The sequence below is a fragment of the Nestor notabilis genome, unplaced genomic scaffold (genome assembly GCF_000696875.1).
Source record: "Nestor notabilis isolate BGI_N333 unplaced genomic scaffold, ASM69687v1 scaffold27647, whole genome shotgun sequence".
NCBI lineage: Eukaryota > Metazoa > Chordata > Aves > Psittaciformes > Psittacidae > Nestor > Nestor notabilis.
The window spans coordinates 1-18,655 of record NW_009937307.1 but is presented as its reverse complement, the minus strand read 5'-3'; the positions used below and the strand labels follow the sequence as shown (position 1 = coordinate 18,655).

General features: G+C 38.0%; 1 protein-coding gene across 1 annotated transcript in view; it reads right to left on the bottom strand.

Moving 5' to 3' along the window:
- The window catches only part of SEPT2 (septin 2), a 31,604-nt gene extending 18,223 nt beyond the window's left edge, over positions 1 to 13,381 (bottom strand). Inside the window, exons 1-6 of the mRNA XM_010018778.1 lie at positions 13,327 to 13,381; positions 12,141 to 12,240; positions 10,601 to 10,687; positions 9,857 to 9,980; positions 4,956 to 5,090; positions 4,343 to 4,460 (exon numbers count right to left, since the gene is read on the bottom strand). Coding sequence (XP_010017080.1) covers positions 4,343 to 4,460; positions 4,956 to 5,090; positions 9,857 to 9,980; positions 10,601 to 10,687; positions 12,141 to 12,240; positions 13,327 to 13,353 — 591 coding nt within the window. The 5' untranslated portion in view covers positions 13,354 to 13,381. The remainder of the gene's footprint in view (positions 1 to 4,342; positions 4,461 to 4,955; positions 5,091 to 9,856; positions 9,981 to 10,600; positions 10,688 to 12,140; positions 12,241 to 13,326) is intronic.
- Between the last annotated feature and the right edge of the window lie 5,274 nt (positions 13,382 to 18,655).

The following is an 18,655-nucleotide window of genomic DNA, read 5'->3' as shown; positions in this document are numbered from 1 at the left end:
ATGCCGAGATTCCACAATAACTCTCTTTAAAGGGATCTTGGATATTTGTGAAGACTTCCTAGATTAGTATTCCTAACCAGTTGCAACTGTAACCCCACACCTGGCACCTGAACCAAGCAGCAGTACTACTGCAGCAATGAACTCTCACAGCAGACAAAGTCTGGGCAAAAATCAGAGTGAGCATTAATATAATGACAAAAACATTCAGGAAAACCTATGTAAGGACTTGTGCTGTCATGACTACACATATAACTGGAAATTAACTTGATAATACAAGTACAACCAGACTTCAAATAGACGATAGGTCTTAATGAGCCTTCTGAAGAGCATTGCAGGGTTCCTTGATCCTTTGTTGTGATGGCAACAGATAGCTACAGTATAAATAAAACTTATCCAACCAGAGCCTGATTATTAAACAGCTGTTTACAATAAAACAATCCTTCAGACCACTGGAAGAGGAATGACCATGTATGAACCGCAGCTATTCCCATGACAATGTTTTCCTGCCAGGTATATAAACATCCCACGCACTCACACACACGCGCACACACCAAATAAAGTATTATGAGCCCCCACCTACACAGAGAGCAATATTTTTTAAAGAAAAAAGAAATTTGGGGATAAGTGTTGCCAAGAAACTATCAACAGTTACATTCACCCAATTACATCTAAAGCAATGCAGGCTGCAAAATGGAAGATAACTGAATTGCCACTAAATGATAACGGAAGATGCACAGCTGGGACAGGTGGGGCAGCGCTGCAGTGCGATGCCTTTAAGCAGCTGCATAAAGCAAGAAAGCACATTTAACCTGCCTGAGATCTTAAAGATAAAATGCAAGTGAAACAATTACGGGAAAGCCAACAGCAAGGGGTGCTAGAATAATATATTACAGCTGTTAAACCTAGTGCTTTCCTGAAAGGAAAAAGAATTGCAATAAAAACAAACTGTATTTTATGCTCCTAACAATGTAGCAGCATTTTGCTTCTTCAAATCTGAATTTTATTGGCCTCAGAGGGTTCTGTGTTCCTAAAGATTAGCCTTCCCATGGGAAATTAAAAAAAAAAGTCAAAATATTAGTTCTCCTCTCATGAAGTCATTCTTTCGAGCAGGTTTCCTTAGCAGCCGTGCATGGCACAGCTTGTGAAACTGCCTTGCATTTCTTCCCACTCAAGAGTTTTAAAAAATAACTTTGAATTCCAGAAAGACCAAACAGGAATTACTCCAAGCTGGGTTTCCTCTGCAAGCATCACAAACTGATCTTGCTGCAAGCGGCAAAACAAAAACATTTTACTTTAGATTGATGGCCAAATGGCAGAAACATCTGAAAAAAAATAAGACTTCAAGCTGCGTCAGCAAAGCAGGATTTTGATTCTTAATCTTGATTAGAGATTCTGTTAGCCAAGATGCTTTGAGTTAGAACAATATACAGTAGGTAGACTTTCAAAGCTTTGGAACGAGATTATACATTTGAATTAATATAAACTCAGTTTGTACAGTGACCTTTGCCAGCAGCACAAAAATAATGAAGATGTGCTTACCTGTTTCCTAACCTCTCCCCCAGTCTACAGCAGAAGAGCCATTCATCTCACTGTATTTAGCCAACGCATAAATGTGGTGTCCACCTATGCAAGTCCAGACTGTTCTAAAGGCTAGTTAGTTAAAAGTAACTTTGCTCAAACTAGAAAGAACTAAAGGTGGATTAGCACTGAATATGGTCATGAAAGGTTTAAATTAATCTGTTCATCACAGGATATGTAAACGGGGATTCATCTTCCATAATAAAACCTACATCATAAACCCTCAGTCTAACATCACTTACAGAACTGTACTGAAAACCAAGCAATTCCAAATCCACACTGGGAAACACATTTACTTGCACTATTGCCATGTGTCAGCTAAAATTCAGCAATAACACCAGACAGAAGTAAATGTCAAACAGCATGTGCACTATGCTATGCTTGACCCTAAGACCCCAACATCAAACAGCAGATAAAAGGAGCACAGCAGAAAAGAGTCATAAAACAATTACAGCAAGTTTTGAAACCTGGTAAGAGTATGTTCCTCTTTATTTCACCTAGGAACTGATTTTGTGAAAGATAACTGTAGCTAGAAGCTATTTATATCAGTTTATTTTATGTATTTGAAATGACAAAGCAGAACATTCAGATTCCCAGAGAATTATATTGTAAAATAATAAATTTACACTTGAATGACTGCTTCAAATCTGTCAACATCATTCTGCTACCAAATGCTGAACAAAAAAAGTAAGTACCTATGAAAACAGAGCCTGAACTACACTGCTGAAAGATCAAATAGAGTTTCTTTATAAAAAGCAGCAGCTCCACAAACAATATTACCATTAGATAAAAATCTTTCACCAAGCCAATACAGCCAGTGAAAAAGAGAAGTGATAAAACCAGAATAAGCAGCTATATCTCTGGTTTGTTATTTCCCTGAGTTCTTTCAATTTGCCCACAGTACCTGCCATCTCCTCATAGTATTTGTGGAACAACAAAATAAAAGCTAAGAAGCCCAAAGAGAATTATTTCCTGCAAAATCTAGACATCCTTTTTAAGTCAATGAATGACTTCTTTCCTTTTTTCCTCCCCTTTTCACCTAGTTCATCATAAAGCTGGTCACTTTTGTATAAACAGCTCCTGCCCGCTTCAGTGCATGTCTACACTGCAGACAGGGTTCATCCAGTCACAACTGCCCTCACTTTAAACTTCCTCAGATACAGAGGATTTATTCCATTTCTCAGGCAAGTCTTCTTTACATCACTGAGCTTTATATAAAACAGCAATGCCAGCAGTACCTCACCTTGCCAAATTGCTGTTGCTCACATGTCTGCACAAACCACAGTCACACCTTTGTGACACTGGTCCACCCAAAAAATCCCAAACAAATCCTCTGAATTGGTTGAGCTCAGTTAAGTGCTGGTTTGTAAGCATGATTTTGACTATACTATTTTCCCAGTTAAATAAAGCTGTATTCCCTCAAAGAAAACAGAAAAACACCCTCACACAAGAGGCCTTGGAATAAAGATACAGCAACCATTTTAAAGGACTACGGAAAGCCAGAGGATTATAAGCAAAACATATGTCACGTCCTCAGTGACATATCAAAAAGTGATAGTATAAAATGATATGAAGATATAATATAAAAGCTATTATCTTACCATGAAAAAAAAGTTTGCCGAGCCTGGCACAAAGTATAGGCTGCATTTAGAAGTAGTAATTATCTCTATACTACTCAAGGCATAAGTTATTAAACTTGTAAAAATTCACAGGCTTTATGGGGTTCAAATCTGTTAAAACTTTACAAATGAATGTACTGGGCTGGAGGCCATAGAACCTTACTTGTGGTCTCAAATTTTACTAAGCCACCTCTCAGCATAATACAGTCTCACCACCTACCCATTCCTTTGTTTAACAAGGTGCATGAAGTCATTCTGAATCAAAGAGGATAAACAAGAAAAGATTAAATATTTACATTCCTTAGATAAATTATTCTATAATGAGATTAACCAGGAATTAGATTTCAGGTAAAAAACCTTTACAACCACAAATTTGTGATTTATTTCTGAAGAATTCACTACAATGTCTTATTTGGCAGAGGCTGGGCTGTCTTGGAAAGGTTTGGCAAAAAAAAACCCCTTAAAGACAGCAAGTAAGCTTCCAATGCAAAAGGTTTTATTTTAGTACCACTGTCTGGAAAGACTTTCTCCACCGCAATCCAGAGTACATCCTTCTATTTCACATGAACAGATAACCTAGTAGGAAAAATGTATACAAGACACAATTTTTTCGTAACAATGGATCTACAAAAGCACCCTGCTAATATATTAGCCCAACTGTCCTGCCTTTACATTAGGGTTTTAGTTTGTCATGGGTGCACTTATTAAGCAAGTTTCCAATCACCTCAACCACATTTAGCTACAAACCACATAGCACAAATAGAGCAGAGAAACCAAGTTTCTTTTGGATGAAACTAATGATCTCAGAACATATCTAATGCACTCCCACAACTAATGGGCATTCAGTAGACTGGACTAAATGAGAGCTAGTCTGAAACTTCTCCATTACATGCACTTCAGGATGACCTGAACCCTTGTTAAACAGTTTTGCTCAAAACCTGCACTATTGGGGTGCACAATGAAGTCAAGAATGATCAGGTTCTCAGCAAGTGTAACTGGTAAAGCACATCACCCTGCAGTGAAGGTTCCCACCTCTCACCCAATTTGGCCAGTACCCCTCACCCCTCTTCAGTTTGAATTTACTTTTTATTTGGTTTAAACATTGTATGGGTTACATTGCTCCCGTGACCAAGTGTTAGACCTACTCTTCTCTTCAGCCTTTCTCTCTCCTTCAGCGTCAGTGTGTCAGCCTTGGCAATCACAGGGACAATGTTGACTTTTCCATGAAGAGCCTTCATGAATTCTACATCTAATGGTTTCAGCCTGCCAACAAGTAGGAAAAAAAAAAGGATAAGAAGAGAGGGGTGGGGGGTTGTGGGGTTGTGTTTGTTTGGGTGGTTGGTTAGGGTTTTTTTTATTTATTTTGGTTTTATTTTTTAACAAACAAAATGTATTAAAAATTATTTCAAGTATCTACATAAATAGTATTTCCAGAATAAATTAAGTAAGAGCACTTGCTTATTGGCTTGGTTGTGTAAAGGCTGAACTGAAATTATCACTATAAGATAAATAGGATATTACAAGCTCTTATGTTTTTGGGTGATAAACAATGTAATACTGACTGCTTCAAAACAATACTGAATGCCAAAAAGGGGACAAAGCAGAGGAGAACATTAATCCCCAGAGACCATTTTAATTGCATTGGATAGTGTGGGAAGTAACTCAATATTAAAGTTAAGTTTCCAGTTCAAGTAATGAACAATCTTATGAACAAGATACAATGCCCCAAAATACAAGAGCTCAGGTGCTTTTTCTTACCCATGCCCAAAGGGAGAGATGAAGTAAAAACAGCAATGGACTCTGTTGTCTATAATGTGGCGCCTGTTTAGACCGCTCTCATCATGAAGGTATCTTTCAAACTGGTTGTCAATGTACTGGATAATTGTTTTGAAGCTGTGGTATGGAGGGAGGGGGAAGAGAAAGAGAAGCATCATAGATCAGCTTTAAAATAATAAAGAAATGATTATGAAAAGATAAGAACAGGAGGAGAATTTTATTAAAACAGTTGTTAAGAAAATTCAACTTCTAGCATTGTATCTACTACTGAAAGTATTTTGATAGTGCAAAAAGATACTTTCACAGCAACCACCGAGTGTCTATTCATGCCTAGAGCTACTTTGAAGTGTTATTATGCCCACTGGATAAAAAGATCAAGTGCAAGCTCAGGAAAAAAAAAGAAACGCTCAGTGCTGAGACAACACAGGCAGGAACAGAAGATTGATGTTTTTTTCTGCTTTTTTTCTGGGGGTAGGGGATGAGGAATTGTTTTTAAACCAACTGACAAATGACATATCCCGGATGTCCTCTTGATTTACAACCCTGACCTTTAAGCTAAATTTCTATAGTTACCTATGAAAATTCTGGTATTTAGTCTGCTTGTATTACATACAAATACATTTTTAAGCCAAGCACTCAAGCCTCACATGATTATATAAGCTATCCTTGTTACCTTACAGAATCCTACTCTGTGGGCAAAGAAAAATAATTCCTACTTAGTTCAAGGCAATTTAAAATATGCCCTACAAATATGTAAAGGAACACAACATTTGAATACACAGATGAATCAGATATAAAGAGCTGTGACTAGAGAGAGGAAAGAAAACATAATGCATTACTAAGAAGATTGCTTTAAGATATTCCAGAGCATGTAGACACCTGCAAACAAGATTAATATAGAAGGACACTTTATATTAAGTGCTGCTGGAGAAGGGAAATGAACACACTGATGAAGATAAGATTAGGCAGATGATTGCGTGTCATGGGCGTATCTTAAACTACTTGAGGAAAAACTGAGCAGAAAACCTAACTTGAAAAATAGTATTTCTCTTGTTGAGAAAGTGCAAATTTGACCAGAGAAATTTAATGAGGACACAGACAAGAGAACACAACACATATCAGAATTAGTAATCTGGAAAATGAACACATAGAATGATGGCAAATACTGTGACAGACAGCAAAGTTCAACCCTGGGCTTCACAGCTGTAATGAGAATAATGAAAGGAAGTAACAAGAATGATGGAAGAGATCTTGGAGGGAATTTGATTTTCCAAAGTTGGGTAAGCTTTTGACTCTAGGAGGCACAAATCCATAGCCGAATATACATACGTACACAATTATATCTGCAAGATTTCTAGATTGTACGACAGAAGACAATGCAGCAAAACATGTATTTATTGAGTTTTGACCTTAGTGCTGCTCAAGTCTTTAAGAACCAGCATCTAAATAGATAAATGTGTTCAAACAGGACAATAGGGTTTACGTTCATGCTGACCTTAGCTACTCTCCTCTTAGCTGGTGAAAGGTAATGAGATTGAAGACGTACAGATACTAGGACAGAAACCACGAACAAACAATGGGAAAGCAACTATCACACATTTCTCTGGCAATGTAATCAGTTTACGTGCAGTTTTCTAGCTCTAACAGCTATAATTTTCCCTATTAATATGGTATTAGTGTCCTGTACCTCCTGACTTCCGGGAAACACCTGGCTTATACCACTGTGCTACCATTACTTAGGAGATAGCACATCCTGTATTGTAACAGCAAACAACACAACCATTGCATTTAAACCCACTGGGAGAAAATGAGTATTACCAAGCTGCCAAACCCCACAAAATCAACTTAGCATAAGCCAGTAAAAAAAAAAAAAGAAAGTTTGCAGCAGCCAGAAAGCAGTTAAAGAATGACCTGTGACACTGTAACCAAGATGAAATGAGGCCTATGATCTGCAACATCTAGTGAGTTAATCTGTAGACTGGTTTTGTCACTGATCCTTTTGAGGCCAGATTTGATCCCAAATCTGTGCATGAAGCCATCTTTTTTTCCCCCTCCTCTCCTTAGATACTTTCTCATCTGTCTTATGAAAGATACTACTTTAAGGACACGTTTCTTTCATGATCCCATTGTCCGCATGCATGGAACAGCCATCCTATGCTTCAAACCTCCTACCATAAAGAATTTTGCTCTTCTCCAAACACATGCCTAAACAGATACAAAGAGCATTTTCGGGTGTGGTTTGATTCTAGATTACAGAACTCAAGCTAGCACGAAAGCTTCACACAATCTAAAAAATTACCACTAAACTGTGGTTAGCCTCCACCTTTCCTTATGGACTGTTTAAGTTCAACAGCATTTGGAAAACAAAAACTAATCTACTTTAGAGAATGCATTGTACTAAATCTAGAACTCATTTCCAAATCCAACACTGTTCTTCTAATCCAGGACATCTCCTGGACAAACCCCTGACAACATATAATCCTTTCTAGCAGTACTTCTGTAATGGAAAGTACATAAAAAAATTGACCCCAGCTCCCATCCTTTAAAGTCAAACTCTAAAATCAAGCTCTTCATCAGTGCACAGACAGAAACCAAAAGCCACAAGAAAACCTACTCAGAAGAAAGATATTTGAAACACTCTCAGCAATTACTACCTCCTAACAGACATTGTACCAGTTTGATTTACCCCTGTTCAAAAATAACCTTAGTAAAATTCATCACCCTGAAAAACAGCCTGCAGAAGTTACAGCTGTCCCAAAGAAGTGCTTTATAAAACTTGGATTGAGATCAGCACCATCTACTGGTTAACTGTAACTGCAGTGAACACAAACGTAAATTCAAAAACACAAACTTGCTGCTTGCTCTGAACTAACAAGGAAGGAAAGTAGTTGCACTGGGTTGGTCTTGACTATAGTTTGAAATAAAGAGTCTATCCATCCAAATCCCTATGACATCCTGTAAAGACTTTGTCAAAATGACACTCATCAGAGCACAGACAAGGTCTTTTCATGTGACATAAGAAAATGAGACTAGAAAGATGTAACTAAAACTAACTACATCTTTTTATTCTTTAGTATGTCAGTACTATTTGTTCCCATAATGTATTTTTATGTTTAAGATTCATCCCAGAAAACTACGTATAAACCAGTAAATTGTTCTACTGGGTCTGAATCATCATGGCATAACTCTGTTTAGTAAGCCTCCAAAAATGAAAGGGGAAAAATCTGAACACGTAGGTCTCTATGAAACATCTTAACAGAATAAACAAAGGGCATTAGAACACAATCAACAGGAAGAGCTCTATGTAACACAATACATGGGCTGCAGAGCTCTTAGCTCCAGCGGAAGGAAGCTCTAGTCAACAGTGCACAAAATAAGCAAGACCATGCTGCAGTCCAAAAAGATGCCTTCGTGTTACTCTGAAAGATCCCTTTTTCCAACTTAATAAAGTAGAAAAAGTGGGAGAAAAATAAAAATCCCAGTACAACTTCACTTCCAAACTTTCATTTAGTATATTATGTAACTTCACTGCCTTTACTTCTGCTGTTTCTACAGTACACCATAGAAAGAAAAGAAAAACTATGCCTAATAAGATAACACAGCATTCTGTCAAGAAAAGATTATGAAACATTCTATTGGCATTATAGATGTTTATTTGATCAGCTCTTCGCTTCCTTCCTGATCTTTAACTTACAGAACTCAAATCAAACAGTATCAGCTTTATGCTCCCTTTCTCTGCACAGTGACATTTTGTTTTCCTTAGGATTACCCCCCCACACCACAAAAAAGTGCCAACAAAAACTAAAGGCTAAGCAAAATAAACAGTTAGCACTTCTTAAAAGACAGCTACTTAAAAAAAATAAAACTAAAAAAAATAAAAATCAAAGTTTAGCTTCTAGTTGCACTGGAGTAATCCATGTATCCTATAACCACAGTAACATCTCATCTTTACTGAAAAAAAGTTATCACAAGATCAGTTCTCCACAGTTAACGGGATGTGCATCATCATGATGATTTGGAAATTACATTTATGAACAATCTTATTAATTCTGATTTTGTTGCAAACTGCCCAGTTCCTTCCCACCTATTTTACCATTTTCTTTCTTCTTGATCTTTATGCTAAAGCAAGTACTTATGCTGTCCAGTGTACCTGCAGGCAATTACTTCAGCTATAAAGGCTAACAGCAATATCTAGGCCAGAGACAGCTAAGTAGTACCTCCATCATTAAAAAAGCAATGCTACCCAAATTGCTAGTAGTGCACATAAAGAACAGGGAATTAAAAGTGCCATATTAAAGACATGGAATCGGGATGGGCCGGAGATACAGAAAGTAAAAGACAAAGAATTTCCTTCTGTCAGAGGCAGCTATAGAGATATATATAAGTTGACTGCAGTTGTCACAGAGAACCTTACTGGAGAGAAGGCTATTAATTTTGAGGGAGAATCATACAGAGCCTAGAGAACACTAACCAAACCTTTTGAAAACATAGTAAGGTTGTTAGAAAAGTGAAACATGAAGTTGTACAAAGTAATACGGTTTTACTAGGGATGTGTATTTTAGGTAACAAATAAATGTATGAGAAACTTGATTTGAAAGCCCACATAAATGAAATTATCATGTCACTGATGATACGAAGATAAGCACACAGAATGCAGAAGTGCTTAGAAAATTGTGCTTAACTGCAAGGACTCAGAAAAGACCCTCTACCAAGAATTCAAGATAACACTCCATAATGTTAAGAATAATGAATCTGTTGCTTCCTTTTAGTATATCAAAGTTATCCAAAGACCACCAGCTGGATCACTTAAGTTCAGAGAGACAGACATACCAGTGTTTTTGTAAGATACAAACTATCAAGCAAGGCAGTATTTACACACATACCAGTCCTGGCTGTTAATGGCATCTCCATATCCTGGCGTGTCAACTACTGTTAAACGCAGTTTCACCCCTCGCTCCTCTATCTCTACTGTAGAAGCTTCGATTTGAACTGTTCTCTCTATTTTCTCTAAAATAAAGGAACATTTTGATTGTTATTGTGCCTATCAATTGCTGCAGAAATCCCTGCAGGAGAGAGCAACAAAGGAGGAAATTAATCTGAAGTGTATTGCAGCCAATGTGACATGAAGTATTTTAAAGAAGAAAACAAGTTAGCTAGTCAAAATTTAACACCACATTTTTCTAAATCAACTAGAAGCAATGAACTAAAAAGGGGGGATTTACTCATGGCAACATGAAAACATAAAATTAAAATACTCAGAAGCATGCTGAATTCTGTGTCAAAATGTATTTCGAGCTCTTAGCAGGATTTAAGGCATTACAGGCAAAAAGCATTAGAGGAAATAGGGATCAGAGCAAAACCATATTTAGGTATATTAACATCTAAAAGTTTGGGGTGGCAGGGGAAGTGTTGGCTATTTTAATAACAACTGATAAAGAAACAACAGAAGCTGAGTTTGAAAGAAATTAAATTAAAAAAACGACAGCTCAAAAAATACAATATGGAGGATTAAAATATACCTAGATAGGGTAAAGAAAGGGTGAAGTTCTCATCAGAATGAAGCAATGATAACTGAAAGAATGTGACATTTCATAGAGCATGTGCTCTAACCGCGAAACCATGTTTACCTGCAGCTCCAGGAATGTAACGTTCTGGATAAAGATCAGTCAGGAACAGACTGTTAATTAAAGTAGATTTTCCCAAGCCAGACTCACCTACAAACAAAATAATTCAGGTTATTAAGCATACGCACCTATTATTCCAAAGCACCTCCTCTTTCGCCAAGCCCACATTTTGGAGGAAAAATAATCTGTTCATCAGGATCCACCCTAGCTTTTGACATAAAAACATCAAAGGTTCAGCAAAGCACTTTAAAACCACAGGAAAAACAAGCCTCTAGTGTTTTTATAAATGTTACATGAAAATGATAAGTTTACTGTAATAGATTTCATAATAAAAGCTGAAAGGTCATGTGGCATTTGACTATACACATAGAGATAGTTTGGTTACTTCATGGAAAGAAAAGTGTTTTTTCATTTAAACTTACAAAATCAGGAGCTGTAATTTGAGAGCTTTAAGGTTTTCCTAAGTTAGAAATTGAACCTGTTAGGAAGGAGAATGAATAAAGCGATCTCAAATTAAGAGTCAAGCTTTGCACCCTTATAGTCAGGCTACATATGTCCTATGAAAAATGAAGCAGAAAATCATAAGAAAATTATTCAAAACTCTCCTGAGAAGTTCCAGTTCCAGTGATACAAATTCTATCCAACATCTAAGTAACAAAGTTAAACCTGTACATGCAATTACTAAATGTGAATTTCAAAAAGTCCCTTTTTTGCTAACCCAAGGAATCAAAGGATTCAGCATTTCGAATGATTTGCCATGTTTAGAGGCTACTAACACCTAATCTTAGAGATGGAAAAGTTATCTGTATTATCATCACAAGCTACATGAAATCAAAATCTCTACACTTATCACAAACTACCTAGTTATTTCACAGACACTGCTGAATGTTCTGTCACCAAATAATCCCAAAAGGTGCTACAGAGCACAGAGAATTATAAGGAAGTGTTATTCATTTCTTCTCATTTTCATTTTACAATAACACGTCATTCCAAAGTAACCATTACAAAAAGGTGACAGTACTCTGGACTCCCACTGCACTTGTATAACATTAAACTGATCCAATGCAAGTATAATTCAACACATCACTTAAACCAGCTTTGTGCCTAAGGGACTTCCCATCAGATTCCTACAGGTGCTCATTCATATAACAGGCAAATTAAAAGTTTAGTGATACTATCAGTGTGAGTCAGTGTGGAACAGCAGAAAACAGAATAGCAGCATCACCATTTCGATAGCATGTGAATTCATGCCTTCAGATGGGGAAATGGGAGTCAAAGAAAGATTAATCAACTATCCCTACCATCTGATGATGAGTCAGGAGTACAAGAATGTCCTGTTGGCTCAAAGTCATCATGTTTAATCTCTACAAATACTCATTCCTACCAAACATGACAACACAGAAAGAGATCTAGAAGTGTATAGAGGGCCAGAACTTTTTCTTCTGTATAAAAGCCAATTGCTAAGTAGGAAGACACATGTCTTTGTGAAAGAAATCTTGTTGTTTTTGTATAACAGTCACAAATACCTAAACAAGGCACTTACCAACCACCATCAGTGTGAATTCAAAGCCCTTCTTCACAGATTTCCTGTGAACCTGGTTGGGCAGATTAGCGAATCCCACATAACCTGCTGAGTCAGAAAACTGACAAGAGAACAAAAGTTGAGTATAAATGAGATCTCTTTCCTCCTAAAAAGTTGAAAAAGAGTTCACTTGATTCTATACAATAAAGTGCAGAGGTACATAAAACACATTGAAAAATAGAGAATGAAATCTTTTTTTTTCCCCTGCTGTAGCAAGGCAGACCTTGAAATAGTCCCATTTGCCAAGCAACTTGATATAAATAGGAATCTGGTAAGTACCTTGGGCTGCGCATAAACAAAAGTCCCTCCTCAGATAAAAAATCTGCAAGCTTGCAAGAACACACTATTATTAATCTTAAACTGAAAACATAGCTAAAAATGCCAAAGATTTTAAGCTAGAGGTCAAAAATATCTGTTCAAATTTAGTATCTGCTGCTACTATCTTCTATAACAAGAGCACTGTATAGTAATGCAGAGATAACCAAGATAAAACTACACAGAGTTCTGTCTTGTGCTTGCTAAACTGTTCACCTATCTTCACAATGGTTAACTTCTAACACAAAAGCAGGAAAAAGAAACATGCCTGAAAAACTTATCAAAGAGATCTGGGCTATAAAAAGGGTAGTGTGCTTCACCATCTGTTATCAATTGACTGAAAACCTAATAGGAGCCTAAACAAGAACTGCAGCCACTTACTTAGGGACCTATGAGTTAGCTGGAACCAAATTGTCTTTACAGATGAGTTTATAATGGGAATAGTTTTTATACCATGCCATACTTCCAGTGGGGTAAGGGGGATACAGGGAAAAATCACTTAAAAGGCAATAGTTACTTGCTAACAAACCTTTTAAAACTCACTCAGATGGGGAAAAACATGAGAAACGATGGTTTCTCAAATGAAATTTCCTTAGGTAAAGGCACCATTCTAAATATGTAAGCAAACACTGACTGTCTGGCAATCATCTGAAAGCCTATTACTAGAATCCCATGCAAGCTCTGTTTCTACTAAGCAGATCCTTCTAAGAAACACATATGAAGCAATAAGGTATCATTTATTCACTGTTTTACCACTTCAATAAACACACGAGTATTTTCAGAAGTTAAACAGATTCCAAGCAAAGTTTTGGCCATGCAGCCATTTCTTTACCTTTACTTTTTCACCTGACTGAGACATGTTTTGTCACGCCAAGATTCAGACACTGGAAAATAAAATCCATAGTGCATGTTAGCTGACTTGAGGATTACAATCATTTTAATTTTTAATTGATCAATTGCATATAATCACATTTTATTCTAGCAGAACAAAATGTCACATACTCAAAGATTAACAGAAAATAATCAAAATAGTGGCTTATGTGAAGCTATTCACAGGAAAGAAATTACACAGGATTATCAAACCCAGAATACTTCACTGAAATACTTAAAAGTTTTAAAATAGAAAGATTACTTTAAAACTCAAAGCATTAAACTTCAGCATCCTTAAAGATCTTTCACCCATCCTGTCTTTAAAGAAGGAAAAATATCTACCAAAAGCTAATGCCCAGTATTCATGGTACTCCTGGTGTAATGTTCTTTAGTAGTTCTGATTCTGTAATTAGCTAATAAACCCCAAAATTCAAATATTCTCAGTTCCCAACCCCCTATACAGAATAGCATAAGAAGGTCTTTTTCCCTTCCATTTTTACCCTTTCCACTTTTGACTTAGGTATTTCTTAAAGATGGTTTGAAATAGGTGAATGTAATGTAACTGTCGTCCAAAACATGGTATTTGAGAATCACTACCACATGCAACAATTCTCCTGAGAACAGGACACCCCTGGGATTTCCAGATAAAGGCTATAACTTTATTTTCAGTCACTTCAAAGTATTATCACTGAATATGAACACTACACTAAATGCTGGCACTTGGCTAACCCACACTGGACATGAAAATTCACCCTGATCTGAAGGACTTTCAGAAAGATTTGTTCTTTAGTTTCAGACACCCAGAACAGCTGGGGTTTGGCAAGCCCTTATCTTTTTGCTCAAGGATGTTAGTTGTGCTATAGATTAGCTATCACGGCAATAGCAAGGCCCTTTTATTTAGAGTGGCCACAGCACTGACAGGAAACGTGGAAGCAGCAGAAGCACTTCACAGCTTGGTTTGTTGACAACGCAGCTCTTGGCCTGGGGAAGCAGGGAAGTGACCTATGCAGGCACCTGTGTGTTCAGACAGAAATGCTTTCCTGTTGGGTAGCTGTAGTCATTCTAGCAGGATACAGTCCAGTTTCTGACACTGGCAGTCGGACAGTCAAATCCTAGCAGAGACATACTAAGCTTTGGACTGAAGGAAAAGCTGAAGTTAATTGCAACTTGGAGTTTTAAAGAAAACATGTCTTCAGCTCACATGGCATTTCATTTGCCTTGAAGCAGGCATTTTAAATCCTGGCAGCTGTGCAGACACCAGCCACTCTGTAAGCAAGGAAAGTTGTGGGGATTTTTATTCGTCAAACTACTTTTCTCCCACTTGCTTGCTAATGAAAGCCTAATACATACATTGCCTAGAAAATTAGGAGGTCCTGATCCTAACCATCTTCTGATCACCACTAGTTGGGCATTCCTCAAAACAACCTAGGAAACATTCCTTCAGAATGGTTTTGAAAAAGCCAGTCACAGACTTGCTGAACGATGCAACTCATTGCTCAGTCCACATCTTGTTTCTACATTTGGAAACCTCTGTTGTCACCTTGTCTATAAAATCATAGACAAGGTGACCAAGCAACATGAATTAAGTTACTTGTAACATAGTAATTAAGAGTTTAGCAAAGTTCCTAAGTAGTCACTGGGCGTTAATGTAGCTTCACCTTCTTGGCCCATTTCCCAAAGCAAGACCAGATGAGAAGCCACCCAGAGCAGCTGCTGTAGTTAAACCTGAGAAAGGGGAATAATTCAGATTTAAATACATATGGCAAATTCTTTAATTACTTCTGCTTTAAACTGACAGCATAGTCACATCCATTGTAGCATTACCCAATTACTGGATTAAAAAGCAGAAGTGTCACAATTGTTGTCAACTGAATATGACTCATGTGGCTTCAAAATTAGTCTGTTATCTCATAAAAAGCTAAATTTACAGTAAGTTTTTCCACAAATAGAACTTAAAAAGCCTGTTTCCTATCAGGTAAACCACATTCACCCTCTGTCTTACTCTGACCAAAAAATCACTGTAGCCAAAGCTGCAGACAGCTTCTCTGATCACGATGACTGCAGCACATGCTTAAATGTATGTGTACAGCAAGCATCCAGTTAGTTATTTCCCACTGTATTTTGTTAGACTAGAAATACTCTAAGTTAGCTAAACAACAACAACAAAAAAAACACTACCCAAATGAATAAACCCACTGTTCCACAACACCTAAACACGGCACTGAGGTTCAAATGAATCCTGTTATTCAGCCTCAACAAATTTTGCAATTCATAATACTGCCCTCATGAGGTTTCCTAGGAAATTATTCCACCAACCATCTTCCCCAGGTGACCTGGGCCATCTTCCTGAAGCTTTACCATATCATTACAGGTCAAAACCTTGGAATTAGCAAAATACTGTATGTTACATTGTCACATCTTCTTACAGCACCAAATAATCATAGTGCTTACAGCATTGCTTACAAGTGACAACGTGTCAATGGACCAGACTATCCAGAGCATCCATGACTGCTGAACTCCTGAATGTGTCTGCATGCAACTGAGTCAAACATTAAAATACTGTGAAGTTGAATATCTGACAACACTCTGCATAGTCTCACATCTGGAAGTTGTAGTTTAATTATTATGGAAAATTAATGAAAAACAACAAAAGCAGAGAACAGCAAGCCATCGCTGTTCCATTTTCCTTAGATTTTCAATGAACTATTTCAATGATTATGAGATAAGTAAAGCAGCACATGCAAAATATTCCAAAGATAAAGGAATAAATAAGGTACTCTTGGACTGACGTGTAAAAAGCCGTGAAACTTTACTTGTAAGTAATTGTGGGTCCCATTTAGCAGGTCTAACAGGAAAAAAGGGACACTATTCTGCAGCACAGGAATGTCCAAATCAGGTTTTGAACAGTGGATAGTGTAACAAAGTTTCATTTTGGATCCCAACAAATTTCCTATCCTAAAAATTGTGTTGTTCAGCAATCAAAGGGAGCGAATTACCACTAAATTCGGTTACAGCTGCCTCCTGTAAAAATACAGAGGCCTGGAACGTGCCATCCTACCATCTTCTCCTAAGAACAGTATTCCAGCAAAAGAGAAAGAGAGGGGAAGGAAAATGGGTCATTTCCTTTGTTCCTTTCAGGATGCAAGAAGTAAACTGCTAGGAACAGGCAGACTGAGAGCTTCTTAATAGGAACTAGCACAAAGAAAACTCTATGAAAAATGTACAAAGAGTGTTTCCATGTAAGGATATTAAAAAAACATTTTAAAAGAATGACTTTAGAGTGACCCTAACAACCATCTCCACAAGCAGAGCAGCTCCCCTGAGTTATCACATGGGGCCTCATCTAAGATTAGGTAACTGATACTTTTGAAAAAGTATTTAAGTACCTAATAAGGAGCCACAGAAAGCAGTAAAGACTTAGGTAGGTTTCCAAGTGCTGGAAATAATCTCAACAACATTAGCATTCTGAAGTCACATTTTCAGACTTAAAGCAGACAGTGAAACACCAGGAAAGCATCAGTAAAATACCAATACTTGTGTTTTCTCACAAAAAGAACTACAAAAACCCACAAGGAAATGGCAGTCAAGTACTGAGGCACATAAATATTTTTTAAAGATTAATTATAACTTCCCCAAGTGTCTTACATCCAGAGAAACAGGGAAGTCATGTGAAAATTTAAATTTCCACACTGTATTCCAAACTGGATATAGGGGGAGTCAAATACAAAGCAGTTCACCTTTTTTTCTTGCTAGCTTACATTATTGAAGTTGTATGAATCACCCCATTCTGTCAAACAACAGCAGAGCCTGTTGTCTATATCAGGCTTTGTTCCTAGCACAGCCTCATCTCTGTAGCTGGAAACCTGCTCCCAGCACTCCCAAGAAGTGTCCCTCCAGATGATTCCACTTTCCCCATTAGAAACAATGTTCCCAACTGAAGGAAACCTCTTTGACACATGAACAACTGAAGACATTTCTGTATTACTGTTATTCGGGAAAATAACTGTATACCACTTCCACAAAACACAGAACGTAACAGCAAATGCAACAACCCAGGACTGGCACTTGCAGGTAGACCGTGCTGAATGTATGCCACTGCTCTGTATTGGGATTAGTATTCAGAAGTTTTACAGACTTCATCCTGATAATGTATTTGAACACACCATATAGATTTTGACTGGGAATGCACTGCTGTTCATCAAAACTTGTAACATTCCTGTGACCTAACAGCACACATATGCACAGCAAAAGAAGGTGAGGACTAAGCACTGACCCATGCATGAGCACTGCTCTTAAAAGGAAAAGGTCTAGAAAAAGCAGCGCATGAATCTCGAGCACTAATCTTAAATATTGTATTTAAAGGTCCATTTCAATGTTAACATACTGCTCCAGACAACTTCCTTTCTTAGTTATTTCAATGAATACAGTCACTTAAGCACAAAGGTGGCGATTATACGGTCCACATTAACAATCAGTTTTAGGGATTATGCGCTTCCTACGCAAGCAGCTTTTGACAGCATTTTCCCAGAGTTACTCTATCAGAGGAAAACACTGAAACAGATTTGTTTTACAAGTCTGCAGGAGCTTTTCTTAAAAATTAGAAAGCTAAACACATGAGGCACAATCACTTATCAGGATACGGGCAGCTCTGCCTCATACCCACAAAGTTTAAGTATAACTGTGTGTATACTGGCAAAGCACAGCAAAAAGCGATGTTAATATTTTAAGCCACTTTCAAATCATGCCCAAGTCCCATGATACCATGCAGCCTCCAGCTTGCATGTAACCAATAATTTAAGACCTCAAAAAAGACCAAAAACCAGAGGTAAAGGCACTCTGTTGCCACCCCAGGAACACTGTGTCGCTCTGTGTACTGGTGGGTTACATTGCTCCTGCAGCAGCCCCCGGTTCCTGGCACTCGGCCACACTTGGTGTTGCAATTTTTAAAACATCCAAGGAATGCCAATGGAGACAGAACTTCCTGCTCCGTCCTCGCCCGCATCTCCGGCCACATCCTGCCGGGCAGAGCCCAGCACCACACGGGCCTCCCCACATCCCCAAAGTAACGCACGCCCTGCTCTAAACCAAAGTTAAGTGAGCCTAAAACGGCCCACGACCCCGATACACTTTTCCCCTCATCATCCACCAGTTCCTAAAGACTCGTCCCGGGCAGAGGGAGGCTGGAGCCAGGCCCCTGGGCCGCACACGGAGCACACAGCACCTCGGGCGAGCTCCAGGCACCGGGCTGGGGCCGATGCCGTACCGCTGGCGGCTCGGCAGAGCAGGGCCGG